General features: G+C 39.2%; 1 protein-coding gene across 4 annotated transcripts in view; it reads right to left on the bottom strand.

Moving 5' to 3' along the window:
• ZFC3H1 (zinc finger C3H1-type containing) overlaps nt 1–21,408 on the bottom strand; it is a 54,452-nt gene that overhangs the window by 5,596 nt on the left and 27,448 nt on the right. For all 4 annotated transcript variants that reach the window (XR_016281231.1, XM_089524102.1, XM_089524103.1 and 1 more), the window contains 15 exons: nt 19,737–19,868; nt 18,146–18,267; nt 17,734–17,835; nt 17,492–17,611; nt 16,724–16,907; nt 15,950–16,136; nt 14,376–14,567; nt 9,264–9,501; nt 6,719–6,830; nt 6,150–6,348; nt 5,551–5,645; nt 4,173–4,283; nt 1,942–2,046; nt 1,693–1,858; nt 452–552 (listed from right to left, as the gene is read on the bottom strand). Coding sequence is in view for 3 of the 4 variants with exons in the window: in XM_089524102.1 (XP_089380228.1) it covers nt 452–552; nt 1,693–1,858; nt 1,942–2,046; nt 4,173–4,283; nt 5,551–5,645; nt 6,150–6,348; nt 6,719–6,830; nt 9,264–9,501; nt 14,376–14,567; nt 15,950–16,136; nt 16,724–16,907; nt 17,492–17,611; nt 17,734–17,835; nt 18,146–18,267; nt 19,737–19,868 (2,166 nt within the window). In the remaining variant the exon portion in view is untranslated. The remainder of the gene's footprint in view (nt 1–451; nt 553–1,692; nt 1,859–1,941; nt 2,047–4,172; nt 4,284–5,550; nt 5,646–6,149; nt 6,349–6,718; nt 6,831–9,263; nt 9,502–14,375; nt 14,568–15,949; nt 16,137–16,723; nt 16,908–17,491; nt 17,612–17,733; nt 17,836–18,145; nt 18,268–19,736; nt 19,869–21,408) is intronic.

The following is a 21,408-nucleotide window of genomic DNA, read 5'->3' as shown; positions in this document are numbered from 1 at the left end:
TGGGAAAGCATTTTCACCATTATTTTAACAAACATTTTAATTTGTAGTCCTATACACAAGCCTCACTGTATTCAACAGGGCCTATTTCTGAGAAGAAACAGACTGGTTTGCATGACATATATCCTAAGTATGGAAGGAATGAACAAGGAATATCGAAGATGAAGTCTATATATAGCTGTAATACATGATTAATAATGGAGATGAGGAGAAAAACATGTTTTATGCTATCTCTATTTTAAAAAATAATCCTATGTTTCTCAGTGAATATAGATTGGATTTCTAAGTTTTTCTAAAATTTAAAAACAAAATACCAGTTATGTATCTGTTCCTTTTATTCTGAACAACTCATTTCCAGATCATATCTTTTAAAATTTCTACCTGACCACTGATAAGTAAAACACAAAGACAGACAGACAAAGGAAAAATAAGTACCCCACTAATATTTTCTTACCTGAATGCAAGTCCAGGATTAGCAGGCATGGTACAGGACAATCGTTCTAAGACTTTGGAATGCTGAGATTTTGGAATACAACTCAGATAAAAGGAAATCACCTGTGAAGATTCGTTTTTGAGAAGTCAGATAATTCTATTTGTCGACTTGTGGCTATTAATCAGACACCAGTATCTACTCTTTGCAATTCAGATAGGCAGTGAATAGTATCCCAAATAACAGAGCAAGAGTAACACTGACAGAAAACAGAGAGCAATGATAATTACTTGCAAAAAAGCCAACCAAACTTATAAAACTATATTACAAGCTTGTAATGTATATTAGAGAAGCCCCCAAAATTTGGTATCATATGATAATTCAATGTAACAAATTGCCATTCAAGATTCTTCAAAAAGTCCTCCACATAGGAAGTTGACATGAAATGTGTGTAAGGAATCCTACATAGCCCAGAAAACACATTGAGATGGCAAATCTGGAGATAATCAACCATTTCACAGTTCTTCTTCAGTCCAACAGCTTTCAATTCAAATAATAATAACTTTATTACGGCCATTTGGCCAGCACAAAAATTCAAATAGAAATTTTCTTCTCCTTCATGATTGGTTTATCTTTGTTCAGTAGCATACAAATCAAACAGGCATTTTCTTCTCCTTCACAAATGTTTATTTTCTTCTAGTATGTACTGTCTGAATCCTGTGATAGCTTTGTGCATACTGCTCTAATGAGGTGGTTAGGTCCAGTAGCAAAGTTGACTGACCTCAGCTGACACCACAATGCAACTAACTGGCAAAGTGACCTGCCTGCACAACATTTCCACCCAAATGTAGACTGCAGCTTTGTTAATATGAAAACTTCTATGCCTCTATTTCATTTTTGCTGTCTTGTGACAGAGAAATTTGTGTATATTGCCTAAGACAGGAGGCAAATCTGAGTAATGTCTGGATTTAATAATTTCCAAAATGGGGAATCAATTGTTATCCCAAGCACTCTTGGCATAACTGGAAACTTGTATGATACCTCAGTGTCAGATTCTTTTGAGTATGAGCCTCTTTCTGAGCTCCATCTTAAGATGAAGACCATTAGTACTTCAGCACTTTGGATTTTCACTCCTCTTCTGAACCCAACCTTGAACCTGCTCTTTGTAACATCTTGCCTAAGAGATCAAAGAAATTTATTTCTAATTTTGCGCATATTTAGTTTCTCTTAATAAAGGTACAAACTGACGATGGATTTTGAAATACCTTATTATGAAACTCATAGTTGGTCCAGTAATCAGCTGTGCTAAATGGAATAGGGTATCGTGTGGGCACAGTAACAAGGCATCTGTTTACAAGATCAGTAAAAAGCTTGAATTCTTGAACTTGATTGCTCGATCCGACAACTTTGCCATTGAAGAAAACAAGGTAACTGAAAAAGAAGTGCCACCAAATTGTTAACATTTCTGAACGTGTTACCTTCCACAACAGTAAGGTCTTGCCATTTAAACTTACTCTGTCCAAATTTGCTGAACTATTTCCTCTTGCATAACTGCTCCCAAAGCTGCCTCATAAGCATCAGTTGCTTCTCCACAAGTTCCATGAAGAGATTGGTATAAGCTGTTTGGGGAGGGAGACACTTATCACTTTTCAAAAACTTCTTTATGCTTTTTTTCACAGGCAATGGACAAGATTCATTTATTGACAAAAGATGACAAACATGGCCGCAGATATGAACACTGCTAAACCACTGGTAGGTAACTGTCAGGGTTTGGAGCAGCCACACTACACCCCCCACCCCATGACCTTGGAGGGTATCCCCAATTTTTAATGCTCTTTTAAATGTTAAAATGTTCTGACATCTCATAGTTTTGCTGTCCTTTTGTCTTGCCTGGGCTGTTTTAGGACAGGACTGTTCTCAACCAGAAAAAAAAATCAAAAGTTTACATTCTCATTGAAAAAAGAACTCTTTTGCCCTAAAACCCCAAATAATGTTATTTCTCACACTTCCTGAGACATGTGGTATACATTATTAGTAATTTTAGGACTGCTGAATGGCATTTGGGGACCTCCAAAATGACTTTAGGGGACACAGGCCAGCCATACTTTGTCCACTCCCTGTGCTCAACTTAATTCAGCATTAGAAGCCCATATGAAATTTTGCTTGTACAGTTCCCTCCCTGCCTCTCCCTCGAAGCCAGTGCTTAGTTTCTTTTTCTGCTAAACCTAGCTTACCTTGGGCAAGGACCAGGTAGTGTGGCATTAAGCAAGCCACAAGTTGTGTGGCTTTTAAGCAAGCTTCTAATCAAGACCAAAATTTGTGTCAAGCTGCCCTTATAAGGTAGGTAGGTAGATAGAGCTGCTGTCTTATGCCGGCACATAAGAAAAACTGTAGGGCCTCAAGTGCAACACGTGCACGGCTGCTAGCACAGCCATGTGCACGCACCTTTATTGAAAACAACAGGGCTTGTCATCTGCAGATGCTCAGATCCATGGATGATGAGACCCCACTGTACTTGTATTCATAAAATAAGTGAATTTTCCCACTATGGAAAAATTGGCCAGGAGAGGAGGAGGGTAGATATCTATTGTCCAAGTACTTCAAAGGTTCAAATTAAACATCTCTCACTTTATCTTAAGCATGACCAAGCTTCTAATTCATTCATTTTTAACAGATCCCAGGCTTCACAAGACCAACATCAAAGACTAAGATGTTCATGTGGACCAAAAACCCCATCTTACCCCCAAGCCTTTTGTTGTCTAGATCAAACAACACAGGTCAAAATCCACAGGGCAGGATCAGTTCAATCCTTCATGTCCAGACATAGGACTTTACCGCACAGTTCTCCAGGCACAGAACGAGAACGGTTCAAAAGGGGACAGGAAGGGAACAAGTGGGGGATGCATTTTATTGCACACAGGAAGTGTCTCACTCGTTCCCTTCCCTTCCATTCCCAATCTGTCCCAGAGGAGGCAATTTTTGAGAACTGTTCTGAACAGTTCTCAAAAATCGCATCCTCTGGGGCACATTGGGAACGGAAGGGAAGGGAACGGAATGGGGATTTCTGTGTGCAGTAAAATGTGTTCCCCACTCATTCCAGGCCCCTTCCGTTCCATTCTCCTTCTGTTCCGTGGAGCCCCTAAGTGGTAAGGTCCATAGATACAGAGGATCCAGCCTGACTATGGAGTAAAGAGCCTTTACCACAGGGTAAAATACCTTTGATTTGCACAGAGTTTCTAAGAAAAATTGCACCAAAACCAGGCCCTCCCCAATGCTCCTTACTTTACCATCAATCTAAGAAGCCCCCCAGTTGCTGCATCTAACACAGAAATGGGGCACCTGGCCACACAAGTGCAGCTAAGCACCTCATTTCTGCATTAGATGCAGCAACATTCATCGCATCAACAGTTGGTAGGGTAAGGAGTAGCAAGTTGGTCCCAGATCATGTGTGTGATCAGAGACCTAGGGAGCAATTTATATGAGCATCAGGGCCATGAAAGCACGGGTTCAGCCCGTGCTTTCCTGGCCCATCTGCTCAGGCCCTAAGTGAGCTAACAACAGAACAATAAGCTAAAAAAAACCCACTAGATCAAGGGCCGAAATCAGAACTTCCATCAAGTCTGCCAGTGAAACAATTTCCATATTGCTAAGATTTACTTCACAATAAGAAAAAGTTAATTGCCCCCTCTCCAGGAAATGTAAATCCTCATATTATTAAACATTCATAGTCTCTGGAACAACTCACCAGTATATTTGCCACAAGTAAGGAATTTGCTGGTTTAAAGCCTCCTCCGTAAAACTTCCCTTATACAAAGGTGGTGTAAATTCAATTGGCATTGGAAAATTCAAAAAATATCTAAAACAAAGACAATGTTTACTACAAAGTTTTACAAAGTTTACTACACAGAAACAGTCCTAACCACATCTATGTAACAAGAATCAATAGTGTGAGAATTTGGCATTCTTATTATGCTGAGCTGTAAGACAAGAGGTGTCTGAAGAAAGCTTTGCACTGCATATGGCCCTCTGAGACATTTTGTACTTTATCATGTATGTGTCATGGACTTTTTATGGTACAAGTGGGAAGGAATTTTAGAGGGGCCCAGGTGGACAGCTGTTGCTGGAGCCTATTTCCTCTAACCCGACTGCTACAGATATGCACACTGGTGTCTGCAACATCACCTGTAGACACTCTGTATGGCTAATTCACATGGCCATCTTTGTTGTTACAAAGCAAATTTACAATTACAAAGAAACCCCAAGACAGCCGGACTGAGGTGTGCACTGCTTCTCAAAACAATGGATTCTATCCAACATAACATTAGCAGTAAAAGTACAAAATATAGTACTGTCCTGCTAATAGCTGCACAAGTATGTGTGGATCATCACTGCAAGCAAGCAGTAGGCACAGGGGTTGGGAAGTGATGGTGCCAGATGGTAAATTCCACTTTCTACCAAGCTGTCTCAGTCCACATCCTGCCTTCTACAAATGCAAGCCACCACATAATACGTAACTCAAATATGGAAATTGCTTTTTCATTTGATATTAAAGACTACAGGCACAACTACTGTAAATACCCATGTATACGTCTAGAAATTTTAGTCAAAAAATGGACCCCAAAAACCTGAGTCGACTTATCCACAGGTCAATGTACGTACTGTACTTTAACTCTTTACTTGAAAAGGAACCATGCCCAGGTGAAAAACAAGAGCATAATCTGTCCTGGAAGCTTTTAACCCCTCCCCCCCCAATTCTCTCATCTATCCAGCCTTTAGGACGAGCACACAGTTGTGCTTGCTGTAATTTTGTAAGTTTGGCATTGTTTTTCTTGCTTCATCCTTTAAATCCTTTGCCACATGCCCCTATGTTTTACCTTCGAAGTATCCATGGGTCATATCAAACTCCATAATTTTGGCCCCAAAAGCTACCCTCAACTTATACATGAAGTCGATTCATTATAAACATTTACATACAAAGAAATGTTTAAATTATCAGCATTTTATATAAGAACTTTTACAGGCATCCTGACTGCAGAACTATACATCAAACCAAGCAAGGTATTACATTTATATGTATTATATGTTCATGGCAGTTGGAATGAGAGCTTACTTGACAAACTTACCGTAACAGATCCACAGGATTACTCTCTTGAGGTACGCACTCAAAGAATGCTGCAACAAAGGCTTGCAACAGTGGAGGTATACTATCTGCTCTATTCTGTTATAAAAGAGGAAATCTGGCATTAGATCTTTTACAAATCAACACAAATCAAAATTGTAAGAAGTATATTTTAATGCCTCTGAAACTAAGACAATTTCTATCATAACATACAAAAATGATTAACAAAAACTGCATTCAGCTTTACACAAAACCAGAAACAGGAAACATAAATTACATTTCTTCAGATGTTTCATCATACTCTTGACTGTATGACATACCAGCAACTTTTGGCACATTACACAATAAGAGTAAGAAAAAAGGTGAATTAAATGGACTACTGTAACTTCTTTGACAAGTTCTGCATTGCCCAAGAAACCCTAATGTTCATTTTACATATTTTAGGATTCAAAGACAATGTCAAATCTCAGATGCCCTAGTCAGCACGAGCAGTGGAAGGGATTGTGAGACTGGTAGTCTGAAACATCTCAAAGACCAAAGGTCCCCCTCTCCTAATTTAATGTGTTTTAAAATTATAACAGAAGCAAGTTGCTAATGTTTTACCTGCATTATGAAGAATTTGCACATAAAGTAGAAAACCTGGGCATTTTGTGGGTTTTTCTCAAATGCTGTAAGCCACACATCACAAGCTCTTTCCATCTGGTCCGTCCTCAAGTATAAATCAACCAGAGTTTCCAAAAGTGGGCAGTCAACAGGACTTAATTTCACAAGTGATTTACAAAGTTTAATAGCAGCTTCCCACCTTTAATAAAATAGCAAAGAATATCTCATTGAACAAGCAAACCAGTCAAACATTTTTAAAATACATTCCAGCAAAAATATCAAGTTCTCTTATTATTTCATTCTTTTACATGTTATCTCTAACCACTCTAACATATGATTTCAGTCACACTATATTTGGCTGTTAGTAAGAATAACTTTTCAATTATATGTCCTGCGTGTGTGTGTGTGTGTGTGTGAGAGAGAGAGAGAGAGAGAGAGAGAGAGAGAGAACTGGGGAAAAGAAACAAGATTCAAGAGCACACTGTAACATACATGGTTTATACTGTACCACTGTGCATTTTAATACCAGTATACACTGTATAAGCTTCGCAACTGCAAGAAAACCTTACCTTTCCAGCAGCTTCTGCAACGCTATCATGTTTTTGTACAATGGAAGACAGAGAACTATGTTTTTATTAGCTGAATTATCCTTATCCTCACCAGTGCATGACTGGATGGCATCTAGAAAAGACAAACATGGTAGTGAGATTAAACATTCACAAATACAAAGCTTTTTCACAGAATAAATGAAAATATTATCCTCTCTGCATGTGGTGAAAGAAAACTAGCCAAAGATTTCAGACAAAATGCCTGAAAAAAACTAGCTATGAAAGAATTTCCATTCTTATTTTATAGCATGGAGATGTAAACTCTTAAAACTGACAATCCACCAAACTATTTATGAAGAATTTTTAACATCTGTGACCTTCACAGAAAAGAAAAACATGTATACAGTGCACCTGCGTTATATGTGGGCGCGCCTTACATGGCCTCCAGCATATGCTGGAAGCCCGTGCCGGAAGAAGCCTCAGCGCACCAGTAAGAATGGGGTGCATGCCTGTGGCGTGTGCCCTGCACCACACCAAACGCACGACCCCGATTACTTCTAATGGGGCTCAAGCATATGCATTTTCCCCTTACGGGGGGGGGGGTCTGAAACGGATCCCCCGCATAAGAGAAGGGCACACTGTATTAGGTGATTTATTCTCTTACATTAGTCTGTCTGCTGCTATGCCAAGATGGACAGGTTACTTACCTGTAACTGTATTTCTTAAAGTGGTCATCTGCGAATTCACATAAATGGGTTATTCTGCACCTGCGCAGTAAACTCCTGGAATCACTAGGTAAAACTTCAACTGCAACTTTTTGGTGGTAGCTCCACCCAGTCTCTTATAAGCCCCCTAGTGTTCCTGCTTTTTCTCAGTCCCATAAAGTACATCACATAGTAGCAATAGAAAGGACATAAAGTGAGCAGGGGAGGATGGGTGGGATTTGTGTGAATTCGCAGATGACCACTCAAAGAAAAACAGTTACAGGTAAGCAACCTGTCCTTCTTGGTCTCGGCGAAGCACACAAATGGGTTCGACTGACAAGTTTTGGTCAGTGGAAGAGTCCGAATTCCATGAGAGTGGTTAAAAAACAGTGCAGCTGTTCAATCTGAAGTAATGGCTACTAAGCGATTCCAATAAGTTCCTTCAAGCTGCTAGCGCGATGGATGAAAGGAACTGTGAAAGAGCGGGAACAATAGGGGGCTTATAAGAGGGTGGGCAGAGCTACTGCCAAAAAGTTGCAATTGACATTTTGCCTAGTGATTGCAGAAGTTTTTGAAGTTTATTGAGCAGGCACAGAATAACCCATTTGTGTGATTTGCGGAGACCACGAAGAAGAAATACTCATAAGTAACAAAAAAGTTAAAATAATTATGCCTATCCATAGTACAGATTCTGTGTCAGAAAAGCAATCTTGGATTTCACAAGCTTTCCCCAGACATTGATACGTATCTGGAAAATGTAAGGTAGAATGCAAATAAATGAAACACAAATTCGTATGAAACCCAAGAAATGATTTTAATACTTAAATCCTAAAAGGTATATGTGCATCATTTAAAAAAAAAACACAACCTCAGATTTTTCAATAAATCAATTAACACAATTTTAACCACAATAGCTAAAACAATGAATTAAAACAGCGTGTTACATCCAACAACTGTTCCTCAATAAAGGCTCCTAATATTTTTTTACAAAGCTTGTCTCTTCAAATACCTAGGATTTTGAACATGCATCAATGGATTTGACATTTCTAGCAGTGAATTATTACTTTCTTAATTATTAAGATCTTTCAGGAGTCACTGGAAGTTCCAACAGGAAAAGTAGCCTTTGTAGAGCATGCAACAGGTTTTTTTCTCCATATGTTTGCTTTGACCATCAATGCCAAATAGATCTTGACATGCAATTATGTTCTTTATTATGACCTCCAAATGGAGTTCTATTTGGATGAAATTATATCATCAATATACAAAGTAGCACTAAAATAAAAAAAACTGGGTCAAACCATCACATGATCCAACTGGGAGAGGCGGGAAATATAAATAAACTATTTATATTATTGTTGTTGTTGTTGTTGTTGAAAATAAAATAATGTATGCCCTCAGCCACCCACTTTCAATATTTTGGAGTGGTAAAAGTAAAAAATGCAAAAGGGAAACCTTCACACCCATTAAATCCTAAGTGTAGGAATGGTATGACTCTCCAGACCTAAGTGAACTATAACTCCCAGTATTCCTTGCCACTGGCTAGGCTGGGTAGGGCTGCTGAAGTTGCAGTCAATCATCATCTGGAGGGTTGCATTGTTCCCATCCATGTCACACGGGAGAAAGATTCAATTAAGAGCCTACCCAAGAAATTATTTTAACAATAGTCCAGTGATGAAAACTGTCTTAAAAGTGCATAATCCTATGTATGTATGTGTGTATACACACACACACACATACACACTCAAAAGTAAACCCCACTTAGTTCAACAGGACTAGTATAAACACATAGGGGAAACGAAGGCTGCAAACTTATACATACTAATGTCTATAGAACATACAAGGAGTCTTCATTTTGAATTTACCTTCAAACACTGCTAACAAGGTATCAGGATTAGCCTTCACATCTTCCATTGTTTTCCAAGGTATATAAAATGGCTCCTTTTTCATTATTTTTGAAGGGTTGCTATTGGCAGGATCATAGAACTTGACTGGAAGCTCATCAAATTCAATCAAATGTATGTAGGAGAGCCAAGCTAAGCAGCGATCACTTATGGTGAGATATTCCACTAGAACCGTACCACTTTCTGACTTCAGAGCATTCTGTAGAATGGAAAATAAAATAATGCTTACACCTGAAACTTTAAGATGTGATGTCTGGTCCTACAATGACATTCTAGAGGTCTAGACTTAGGCCCAAAACAGACGGGCAAAAAAAATAAAAAATAAAGGATGCCTTCTGTGTGATTTGGGGACATGGCGGTTTGATGAAGCATGTCCCCAAGCTATGCAGAAGTTGCGAACCCAGCCACAAAAGGAGTGGATTTTATCCACTCCTTGCCATGGCGCATTTGGGACTGCAGCATCTGGTCACCGTGGTCCTGCAGCGATCAGGGTGGGAGTGGCCTTGGCCATTCGTTTTGCCCCATCTGTTCAAGGCCTTAGATCATACTAATTAATACATAAGATAAACCCCATGTTCATTATCATCAAGACTATGATATTTTTTATTGTATTCCCACAATCTACTGTGAGCAACACTGACAATTATTTGAAAAAAAAAGTCTGAAAAATAAATCTTGAAAATACAGTGGACTGTTGATACACAGTGGGGTTTAGTTCCAGAACCCCCCGCATGGGATACCAAAATCTGTGGATGCTCCAAGTCCCATTATATACAGTGGCATAGTTATATAAAACCGCAAAACCAGGTTTGCTTTTTGGAATGTATATATTTTTGGAATGTTTTCCAGCCATGGATAGTTGAATCCGTGAATAAAGAATCCGTGAATATCGACGTCAATTGTAAATAAAAACAAGCAATGAAGACTATTAACATCCCCCTTTCTATTACAAAAAAGGTGTTCAAAGAGATAGTCCCTAACAAACTATATATGGTTGACTCTTCATATCCATTCCAAAAAGCAAACCTTAATTTTGCCATTGTATACAAGACATCCCCTTTTACTATGCCATTGAATTTAATGGGATCTGAGCCTCCACAGATTTGGGAACCAAATCCCAGCAGATTCCAAGGGCCCATTGTACAGTGCACCTGCGTCATACGTGGGTGTGCTTTAGATGGCTTTCAGCATACGCTGAACATTATTCTGATAATAATGGGGCGCGTGCACTGCTGCACCGCCATGTGCACAAGCCCCATTCATTTAAATGGGGCTCGAGCACAGGCGGAATTCCCTTTACACAGGCGAGTCTGGAACGGATCCCAGACTGTACTGTAAATAGAAAGTTGTTTCAATATAAAGGAGCCTCTATGTTCTTAAGGTGCATATGTTTGAAAGTATAGCACACAGGTGCCAATTATTTTGGTTATTTGCTATAACATTAATAGCCAAGTGGGATCAACAAAGCAAATCAACACAATAAATGGTACATTGGAGGACTTTCCATGAAGGTCCATTCTTGCCAAGGAGAAAAAGACATTCATTAGTGGATTAATTTCTGTTGCCAACCAAACTAGGCAAGAAATTGTGTTACTTAAAATAAACCTCTCGTCAGTCTTCATCTCCTCCTGTTTCAGTCCCTTCACAAAGCTAGACACAGGAATTAATAGAAAAGATTTCCCATGTCCAGGAAAAGAATTAAGATCTCATCAGCTAGGGTGGGGCCAGTTGGCTCCTTCTCCTTGGCAAGAATGGGTCTTCATGGTAAGTCCACCAATGTTCCATTCTCAACCAGTAGAGAAGGAGCCATCCACTAATGGGATCTACCGGAGCAGGCATACACATTAGAGCAGGAGGTGACAAGAATATATTTCAGTGTGGTAACACTTGTTGCAGAACCCTTGTACCAAATGAGACTCTGGCTGAGGCACATTTGTCTGGTTTCTACTGTTTAATGAGCATGAATGGAGCTGGTTATGGGGGTGCTCAGCAGTTTATTTCTAGGGGCGTATTAGTGGAAAATCCAGGAGTCATGGATACCAATCTAGAATCACAGAGTTGGAGGAAACCACAAGGGCCATCCAGCCCAACCCCCCTGCCATGCAGGAATTCACAATCAAAGTATCCCCGACAGATGGCTATCCAGCCTCTGTTTAAAGACCTACAAAGGAGAAGACTCCACCACACTCTGAGGGAGTGCATTCCACTGTCAAACAGCTCTTACTGTCAGGAAGTTCCTCTTAATGCTGAGCTGGAATCTCTTTTGCTGTAGCTTGAACCACTGTTCTGGGTTCTAGTCTCTGGAGCAGCAGAAAACAAGCTTGCTACATCCTCAATGTGACACCCCTTCAAATACTTAAAACAGGGCTATCATATCACCCCTTAACCGTCCTGTCTCCAGGCTAAACATACCCAGCTCCTGAAGTCTCACCTCATAAGGCACAGTTTCCAGACCCTTCACCATTTTGGTTGCCCTCCTTCGGACACACTCCAATTTGTCAACATTCTTTTTGAATTGTGGTGCCCAGAATTGGACACAATATTGTGCCTGATATACAGTTTTAGTGTTCTTCTTATATTTAGCTTGTACCATTGTTCTCCCAAGTAGTGTGTTGGGTGAGGTCAGAATGAAGTACTATGGGCTAGGAAAGATGGACAAGAGTTTATCTTGGGTAGGAAACTTGGATCCAGCCACAGAGAAACTGTGTCTGCATCAAATTTACAGCAAGATGGAGCAATGGTCAGGGCAGTGAGCTCTGAAACCCTTCTGGTTGAAGCGACTGCAACCAGAAATGGTCTTGATAGAAAGAATCATGAGTGGAAAAGATCTAAGTGGTTCAAAAGGAAGCTTAGGGCCTGAACAAACAGGCCAAAATAAAGCTGTTTCGGGTCACTTTGGAGGTATGCTGTTTAAATGACACATGCATCGTAAGAGGCCAGAAGCTGTGCCAAAGCTGTGCTCCAGTCCTTAGGACTAGAGCGTGACTTTGGCGCAGCTTCCAGCCTCTTAGGACACATGCAGCATTTAAAGAGCATACCTCCAAAGTGACCCGAAGCAGCTTTATTTTGGCCTGCCTGTTTGGGCACTTAAGATAGGGTTTTCAGCTCTTTGCGGAGGTCCCAGGAGGAAAATTTGTGAATCACAGGAGAGAAATTTCCTAGTATGAGGGTAGAATTAAAGAAAATGTGTACTGGCTGAGGATAAAATGGATGTTAGTATTGCTGTTTGGCAATAAAGAGTGTTTGGCTTAAGTTCCATATCCAGGCAATCCAGAGGGCATATATGACACACAGGTGTGAAGGAAAGAGAAAAATATATTTAATTTTTGCAGTGTGGGGAGAAATAGATTTTCTATGAAAACACCTCAGAAAAGCCTACCAGGTGGTCTCATAGATCCAATGAAAGAGTACACTTTCACCTAGATGACAAGACAGGGTTTACCCACCCTATGGGAGTAGCCTTGTTTTAAGTATGTTCTTTGCTCAACTGCCAGGCTGTGGAGCCACTCTGGATCTGGATGGAAAGCCAAATCTTGGCTGATAAGATGTGGAAGTGGTGGGAGTGTTACCAGTGCCTGAATGGATACAGCTAAGAAGAGAGAGAACCTTGGCCTTCTCTGCCAGTATGGGGCCATTAGGATTACTGAGGCCTGTTCTTGCCTAATCCTCCTCAAAACTCTGCATGCGAATGAGATATGGGGAAGGGCGTACAGCAGACCTCCAGAGTCTACAGGGCATCCTGGTCTATGGAGAGTAAAATCTGGTGAAGCACCAAAGGGGAATTTGCAATTTGCATCTGAGGCAAAAAGGTCAATCTAATGGTTGATGAAGAAAGCTCTGAGAAGCAGAGCTAGGTTTAGTGGACTTGGCTTTAACATTCCCCCATCCAGAAGGCATATAAGACACACAGGTGTGAAGGAAAGAGAAAAATAATAAAAAGGGAGGGGAGACTAGTGAGGAAGAAAAACTACCATGGGGAATTAAAGGCTAAGAGCTTTGTAATATATTATAGTACTGAGAAAGAAGCAAAGAGAAGAAATAATGTTAGAGACAGCAGAGACAGACATATGACCTTTCCTGGGTGAGGCAAGATAAACTGAAACAGGACTCATATCTTGTCTAGTTGAGCAGCAACAGAAATTAACCCGTTAATGGATGGCTCCTATCTCTGCTGGCTAAGAATACATTTCACTTCTAAATAAAATACCGGTTATCAGATTATTTCTTGTACTAAAGCAGCCATGCTTACAAATGAATAAAAATGCCACAGTCAAAAATATCTAAAAGCAACATTGCTGGTTTTAAGCCAACTTACTTGCTGCAACCCGAAACACAATCACCACCAATAAGGCTATTCGAACTGTACAGTAAATTGAACATACAGTCACCCCTCCTAACTCGCAGACCTGAGATCTGCAACCTCGATTAACCGCGGTGAAGCGACCTCCGCTATTTCTAATGGTGTGCATGCTCAGGACACATGCATAGGGTTGCACCTCATTCAAGCCCATGAGGCTTGAATACACGCAAGCATCCATTTTCACGGGGCGGGGGGAGGGGCGTGTAGTGTCCGGAACAGATCCCCTGTGAAAAAGGAGGGCCAACTGTACTTCATCTTCAGGAATTAAGAGTATAGGGACACTTAATGTGTTATCCAAATCACAAGTGTCTGTATTACCTTCAAAAGAGTTAAGGCAGGGCTTCAATCATATTTCTATTATTGTTTTTTATAATTTAATAGTGGTTCTATTATTATAAGGTTCACACTCTTGTTTGTAATGGTTTGATGCGCTATCTTTTACAGAATAGTAGTATTAAAAATAAAATAAAAAGAATTACATTTCTGCTAACTTCTTTCTGTACACTACAGCATTGTCAGTCATATTTGGTGAACAAATCAGAAGCCCTCTCTTTCCTATAACATGCAAGCTACTCTTATCCATTATTAAATATAACTCCTCTCCCACGCCTTCTTTCTGTATTATAAGACACCACGCACTATCAATGTGCAATAATGCTAAAATCATCAAATTCTATACCAAGTGTAGCAAGACATTAAAAATAGGCAAGTACCTGGAATAAGGCAACAGCATTTTGATACTTCCCAGTGAAGAGGCTTAGGTGAATTCTATATAGCAATACTTCCAGCAAGTGAAAGGAGCGAAGATCCAAATTTTCTTCAGACGCTGAAGTTTCTGTGAGGAACTGCAGCATTCTCTCACATACATAATCCTTCCCGTCAAATGAGCTCTCCAGATTTAGAAACTGAATGAGAGTTAAACAAGAAAAATGTTTTAAGAATAAGCTTTCCCTTCTACTGATAAATTGGTTATACTAAATTGAAAACCAAGTACACTTTTAGAGATGCCCCTATTACTTCTTCTCAATTCAGAAATAGTAGGCTCAAAAACACCAGTTCAATACAATAGAATATAAACCAGTAACCAAATAAACGTTGGCCAGAGTGCAAAGGGAGTGGAAGGCATATGCAGAACCAAGGGGGGCTCACAAAGTTACACTAAAAACAGGACTAAGGGGCTGTGCAGACAAGGCCCTAAGGGGCGGCCTCCAGCCACCCCTTTTACAGTCAGATTGGGGCCATGGCAACCGCACACTGCAGCCCCAAAATGGCCTTTGCAGAGTGCAAAAAGAAGCCGCAAAAAGCAGCTCCTTTTTGCACCCTGCAAAGGGCGCGATAGCTGTGATACTGCAGCTTTACAGTGCTCCTTTGGGGCTGTGTCATGTTGATGCAGCGCCAGAGGAGCGTCGTGACACTGCGTGCCGTGTAGAGTGGCATGTGGTGTCAAGCCGCCCTGGGGGCGGAGTGAGGCGTGCATCATGTGGACCCTATGCCCCAACTCCACCCCAAGCCAACCTTTAAGGCCAGTCTGCACAGGGTGTTAGCCCATTGCTAAATTACAGAAGACTACTTTTAACTAGTTCTTCAAAGAAATCATTGACTTGAAATTTGTTGAGCTGGACAGGTCACCTTTAAGTTTTTATCTCTTTAGGAAACAAAGATTTCCATGCATATGCCTAAAGTACTTCTCTGTGCACTCAAACATTCCAGACTTGTTTGTACCTGCAGCTCCTTGCATGGTATTAGATGCTACTCTGGATAGCTGTGACCTCCCACCCCAACCCTTTTTAAGCAGCACGGGGTAGTGGGAATGGACTTGAAGAAGTCCTGGTACATGAATCACAACATCTGGTATATTTTCTTAGACTCTATCTTCTCTATGTGAAACAAAATAGTCCAGAAAGTGAAGGCCAGGTATTTACCAGGCAGTGGGAAATCTTTATATTTTGTTCAGGAACTCTTCAATCTGAAGCCCTTGCATCAAACATCATATAGGCTTGGTTTACACAGGACAGGACACTGGGAGAAACCTGGCTTCTTATGTATCAGCAATGTGCTGGTGTTGAATGCATAACTGCTCCACCTTTGGCCAGTTGTCCAGCACCCAGCAGAAACCAGCACTTTGGCTTGTGTATTCCACAACAAACCAAACAAAGCACCCACTGTTTGTTCCTTGACTGTTTTCTAGCTTGCATGACATCCAAATGCACGCATTGGGAAACACAACTCAAAAATAGTCAAAGCTGGGTTATTGTAGACATGTAGCTTTTCAAGAAACCAAACTTACTGTCCACCAGATCTTGTAAGTAGGGGCGTATTCCACTGCTGTCTCACACATTTCTTGCACTTCTTCCTTTGTTCCCCTTTTTGAAAACAGCTTGAGGTAGTGACACCAGATTTCAGAATTTTCCTTGTTATTTTCTAATGCTCGGGCCAAAACATTTAAAGCAGAATCCAAGCATTCTGAGGATGATCTTTGACAAGAAAGGAAACAAATACTGTACATTCATTTTTATGTTCTCAATTTAACAGTGCAATTCTTAAGCCTTACACACAATTTCTCCACAGCTCCTCACATCACAACTTCTATTCTTCTAAATTTACAATGGTTTGAAGAGTTTTGAAAAGGGGGGGACTGCTGCACAAGTAACTCAAGGGCACTTATGGATAGTGTGCTACAACTGTGGTTTGCTACAAATATTTTCAGCTGATTTCCTACTTGAAAGGAAAGACTTCTTGTGAAAGTTGTTTTTGAACCACCCTGTTGTCTAAACTATCCTTAGGAAATCATCATCATCAAATGAATCTTTCCTTACTATTTTCATGCTGAAATGAAGCATACTTGAACTCAGAAGCATCAAAATATTTTATTACTCTTACTCTGGACTTGTAGACACAGCAAAAGATCTAATCATATTTCTCAATTACTTTTGAACAATAAGGTACTTGTGGCTTAGCCAAGAAACACAGAGTCCTTTGATAGACTGGATTACAGCTGCACAGGTGAGAAGCTTCAGACAAAAACTGTAACTGATTTGTTTGCATAGTAAGAATTACCTACCCTTCATTTTGATTCAGGTATTTATAGGCCAATTTAATCCAAAGCTGAACATTAAAAGGGTTCTCAAGTACGCTTGCCTCCAGGTTTGAAATGTCATCAGTCTCATTTGTAAAATAACGAACATCATCAGGAGTCACAACAGCATCCAGAGCAGGAATATTTACTTTGTTCTCTACTGTGGGGGCTGTAAATAAATGAATAAAAAATCAAAACCACCGCATTTTGTACATCTGAAATCAAAACTGCATTTATGTTAAAGCTAGTTATTATTTCCATGTGAATAAAATAAAGCAAAATAAAAGTACTATGAGGAAAAGGTTCAATGCTTTTCACAAGGTAACAAACTAAGAAACTATACACTTTTTGTGGAAAACTGGATTACTTCAAAATGGGAGAGCCAGTCTGAGCCAGCATAAAAAGTGATGATTGCTAGATTTAAGAATCTATGAATAATCAACATTACAGTGAACTTATAGAGTCACTGCTGAATGTACATTTAAAATATCACAAATAATAAATATGCCCAGGAACATAACTAAACATGAGAGAACTATAAAAACTGTGGCTGTATCAGTCTAATCCCTTGTTGGGTACAGCCAGCAGCAGCTCTACAAGCTATTGAGCTGCTTCATAGGTAAATATTTGAGTATCTGTGACTGTTTTATCATTGTGGGATAAATTTAAAGGGAAAATCAATTAAGTTGTTTCATTAAAATCTTTTATGCGTATTTTTTGTAACTAACACTTCCAACTTAGTTGCACTATTACCATATTTAATAGAGCCAGTAAACTGTTCCTCTTCACCACTTGTATCACTGTCCAAAGAAGCCTTTTTGCAGTATTTAGGTCTCCATTTCCTTTTGTCTTTCCAAGTTGTATATGGAGGGGCTATTGGGAAACAAAAGAAAAACTGAAGCACATTGATTTATAAACTCCCTAGTTTACTGAAGTCACTTAGAAAGCCCAGCATGTAAATAGAAGGTATGTCAATCTACTCTAAAGTTACTTACTGTGACTTTTGCTCTCATTGACGTTGCTAACAAGAAGTACAGCCATCTGATCCATTGCCATGCGATCTCTGTTCACTCCAAAAAGTTTCTCAACATATTTTTCTGAAATGAGATGGCAAAATTTGAGAAATATTTCATTATTAATATTTTACAAAGGTATGTATTCATATACTCACAGAGAAATCCCTAAAAATCTTTGAAGTTTTTGTTAAATTTAATCTAAGAGAACCATGAGATTATAATACAGAAGACTCTTTAGTTATCCTTATAACCTTTTAGAATGAAGCAGGCTTTTAAAAAGAGCTTGCTTCCTACACACACACACACACACACACACATTAAAAATGTTCTTTGTGATTAACCTGAACAGATAAATGACAACCAAATTAATGATATCAAGAAGGTACAATACCTGCTGCACTGCTTATCTCTTCGTCGGTATTTTTTTCTGAACAGCCTATCAATGATAAATTGTATGAAAGAACATCCTCAAAGAGCTGACTTCGACTGAGGGTGCAGTCCTTCATGTGCTGCCTAAAAAACAACAACAACAAAACCAGGAAAATCCATTGTGAATATTACAGTAAATAATAATAATAATAATAATAATAATAATAATAATAATAATAATTTTATTTATATTTTCCCGCCTCTCCCTGCTAATCGAGGTGGGGTTACAACCCAATAAAAATATACAGATACTATCAATAAAATGCAATACATCCAATACAGTACTTCATTTCGACAATAATAATATCAGATAATTTATCTTATCAGAAGTACACAAACGCTGCTTTTAAATGACAGCATTTAAAATGACTCCACACCTCAGAAGTTTAGAGTTTTAAGTTACATTTTAAGTTTTAAGTGTAGGAAGGATTAATGATCCCACACATGCACCATCATCCCACATATTCAGTTGTCCACAATTACTCAGTGGAAATTTAATTCAATAAAATTATGGGATTTTTCAACATTATTGAAAAATAACTGAATTCTAAATGATGCAGAGGCAAATGTGCTCAGTTTTAATATACTTCTTACATTTGAGAAAGTTAAATAGACCATGTGTAGGTAGGAAACAAAATGCCAATATAATAGGACTGCTGTAGTAGCAGGATACAATGTTTTGTGAGTTTTGGGGAGGCTCTTCTCATTTCATTCACTACATGTTCTGTAAGGGCCTTATTCTAAATGCTGGTTATAAAAGAAATCAGAATGATTACTTATTCAGAGAGCAATTATTTTTAGTCTCTCCAGAATTCTAAACTGTTTGTGGGTAGACAGAAACAGTAGAGATCTGGTGTCCCAGATGCATTTTAGTCATACAGTACTGTACTGCTCACCAAATGATAGTTCAAGCAGTTCCCAAGTTCCCTAGCTTGAGCAAAATTCACCCATGGTCCTAACACAAAATTGCTTAAATTGTTCTTATTTGGAGAAGCATTTTGTGACTTCAAAGTTCTACTGCTGGACTCTGGCTACTGAGCAACCAAGAATAAGGGCATTTGTTCTTTCTGCATATATACTGTTATTACAATTGAGTTCTTTCAACGATCTTTGTCATGCCATTCACATTACAGGAAACGAGCACAAAATAAAAAGAAACAAGATTTTTCTTAAGATTTTTTTTTTTTTTTACAAATGATGGTTTAAGCAGCTAAATTCTGATTAAATGTTCCTAAACTGAGAAAGCAATAGCAAGTACATTTCTATACCGCTTATCAGTGCACTTAAGCATTCCTAAGCGGTTTACAAAGTGTAAGCTAATTGCCCCTAATAGCTGAGTTCTCATTTTAGCGACCTCAGAAGGATGCAAGCCTGGTATTGAACTCACAACCTTATGGTTTGTGAGTAAGTGGCTGCAGTACAGACATTTAACCACTGCGCCACCAGGGCTCCTAGATGACAAATCTTCTTGGGTTCCCGAGACTACAGCCTCTGCAAGTGCTCACATTAAAAGTACATATCTTCTGGTTGGTAGAAGGGGAGAAATCACTCACCACTGGCAATCATCATCATTGCATGTGCCTGTTAGATCAAAACGGCAGAAACACTGTTTGGGCTCAATCATATTGCTGTAGGATACTGAACTGAGGTAAAGTTTTTCTTTTGTTCGAAAATAAGGACTAAACCTAAATGGAGTAAATAAAAGCATGATAATGTGTTCAAGCCATGTAACAGATTTTTGTTTAAAATCGAACACAATGATAGCAGTATACTTGACTCTGATATTACTTTACTTCTAAAAAAAATAACCATAACCAGCTAAGCAGCACCACCTACTGTTCAATTCAAAAGAGGGCAGTGGCTTATTTTTCTTTCTTGTGCATGTGAGGTCAAGCTAGGTATGAGAAACACCAATTGGGATGACATACAAACGTGTATCACATTTGATCTGAATTAGATCACACAATTGCTCATCTGCATCTTAAAGCCATTATCAGCATGATACCAGAAAAGGAAGTTCATAATTGCCACACATTATTACAATACTGAGTTTTGCTATTTAGGGCGATATGACAACTATCTTAAATTCATGCTTCCTACATTCAGAAACTATGTAAAAAACCCAGTCACCACAGATTAAACTGTTTTGTTTAACTGACACAGAATTTAACTGATTAAATAAATCATGTAAATAAAAACCACTTGGGAGTCTTTTGTCATACCACTTCCAGATGCAATGACCTGCTCATGAAAGTCTTGAGGCAGCCTCCCCTATCTTGTTCCTACAGATATTTCGGTCTACAATTCACACCACATCTAACCACGACCTATACTTGCTGGGACTGAATGAAAGTTCTAGTTCAAAAGAACTGGTTGTCAGAAAGGCTGCTTTGAGCTTTAACCAATAGTCAACTTGCACAATAAGTATAATATAGAATGAGCATCTTTCATAAGAGTAGGCAGAAGTATTTATTTTACATACTGTAAATATTTGTATCATTAGGCATTATTGGTCTAATTAAAATCAGCAGATGTGCCTGGCCTTGCTCTTGTCATACTGTAGAACAGTTGCAGGAATCATGCTATCCTACACATATTGTGGAACTACAAATTGAACTACATACTGTTGAACTACAAATCTCAGCAGCCCTCACAATCACAGCACATGGTAAGGGATACTGGGAGTTGCAGTCAAACAACATTTAGAAAGCTAGGATTCCCACTCCTTCTACAAGAGTAGCCAAGAAAACAACACAGTGTGTAAATGCTCACAGAGGCAGTTCATAATGGGTCAAAACAGCCTTTATGGGGAGAAACTAATGAAGCTGTTATGATCAGTGTCCCAGATCACCAAACAGAAGAAACAGGTTTTGGCCACACCTGTTTTCCACAGAGGTGAACAGCAGTGTGCCCTCAATGAGAGAAATTAAGGATATAATTTCACTGTGATCAAAATCTATGCCATCACAAGTATCTTGGTGGCCCTGGCAGGTGGAAAAGAAATAAATACTTAAATTAACATTGCATGACACTGCTTTCACAGATAAAGCACTACAGAGGGAGCAGTCTACAGATCACAGAAGGGTGATATTTTGCATAGACATACACACATGGGTCACAACAAGCCATATCTGCATCCAGCATGACAAGGGTTTTGCTCAAGTACAGTAGATATGAAGAGGTCTACATGTAATATCCAATTTGGTTTTCATGGCCCTGGCCTCA

The sequence above is a fragment of the Sceloporus occidentalis genome, unplaced genomic scaffold, assembly GCF_023333645.1.
Source record: "Sceloporus occidentalis isolate IW3139 unplaced genomic scaffold, rSceOcc1.0.p SCAF_5, whole genome shotgun sequence".
Lineage (NCBI taxonomy): Eukaryota > Metazoa > Chordata > Lepidosauria > Squamata > Phrynosomatidae > Sceloporus > Sceloporus occidentalis.
Note: the sequence above shows the minus strand (reverse complement) of the source record. Positions and strands in the feature narration are given on the sequence as shown.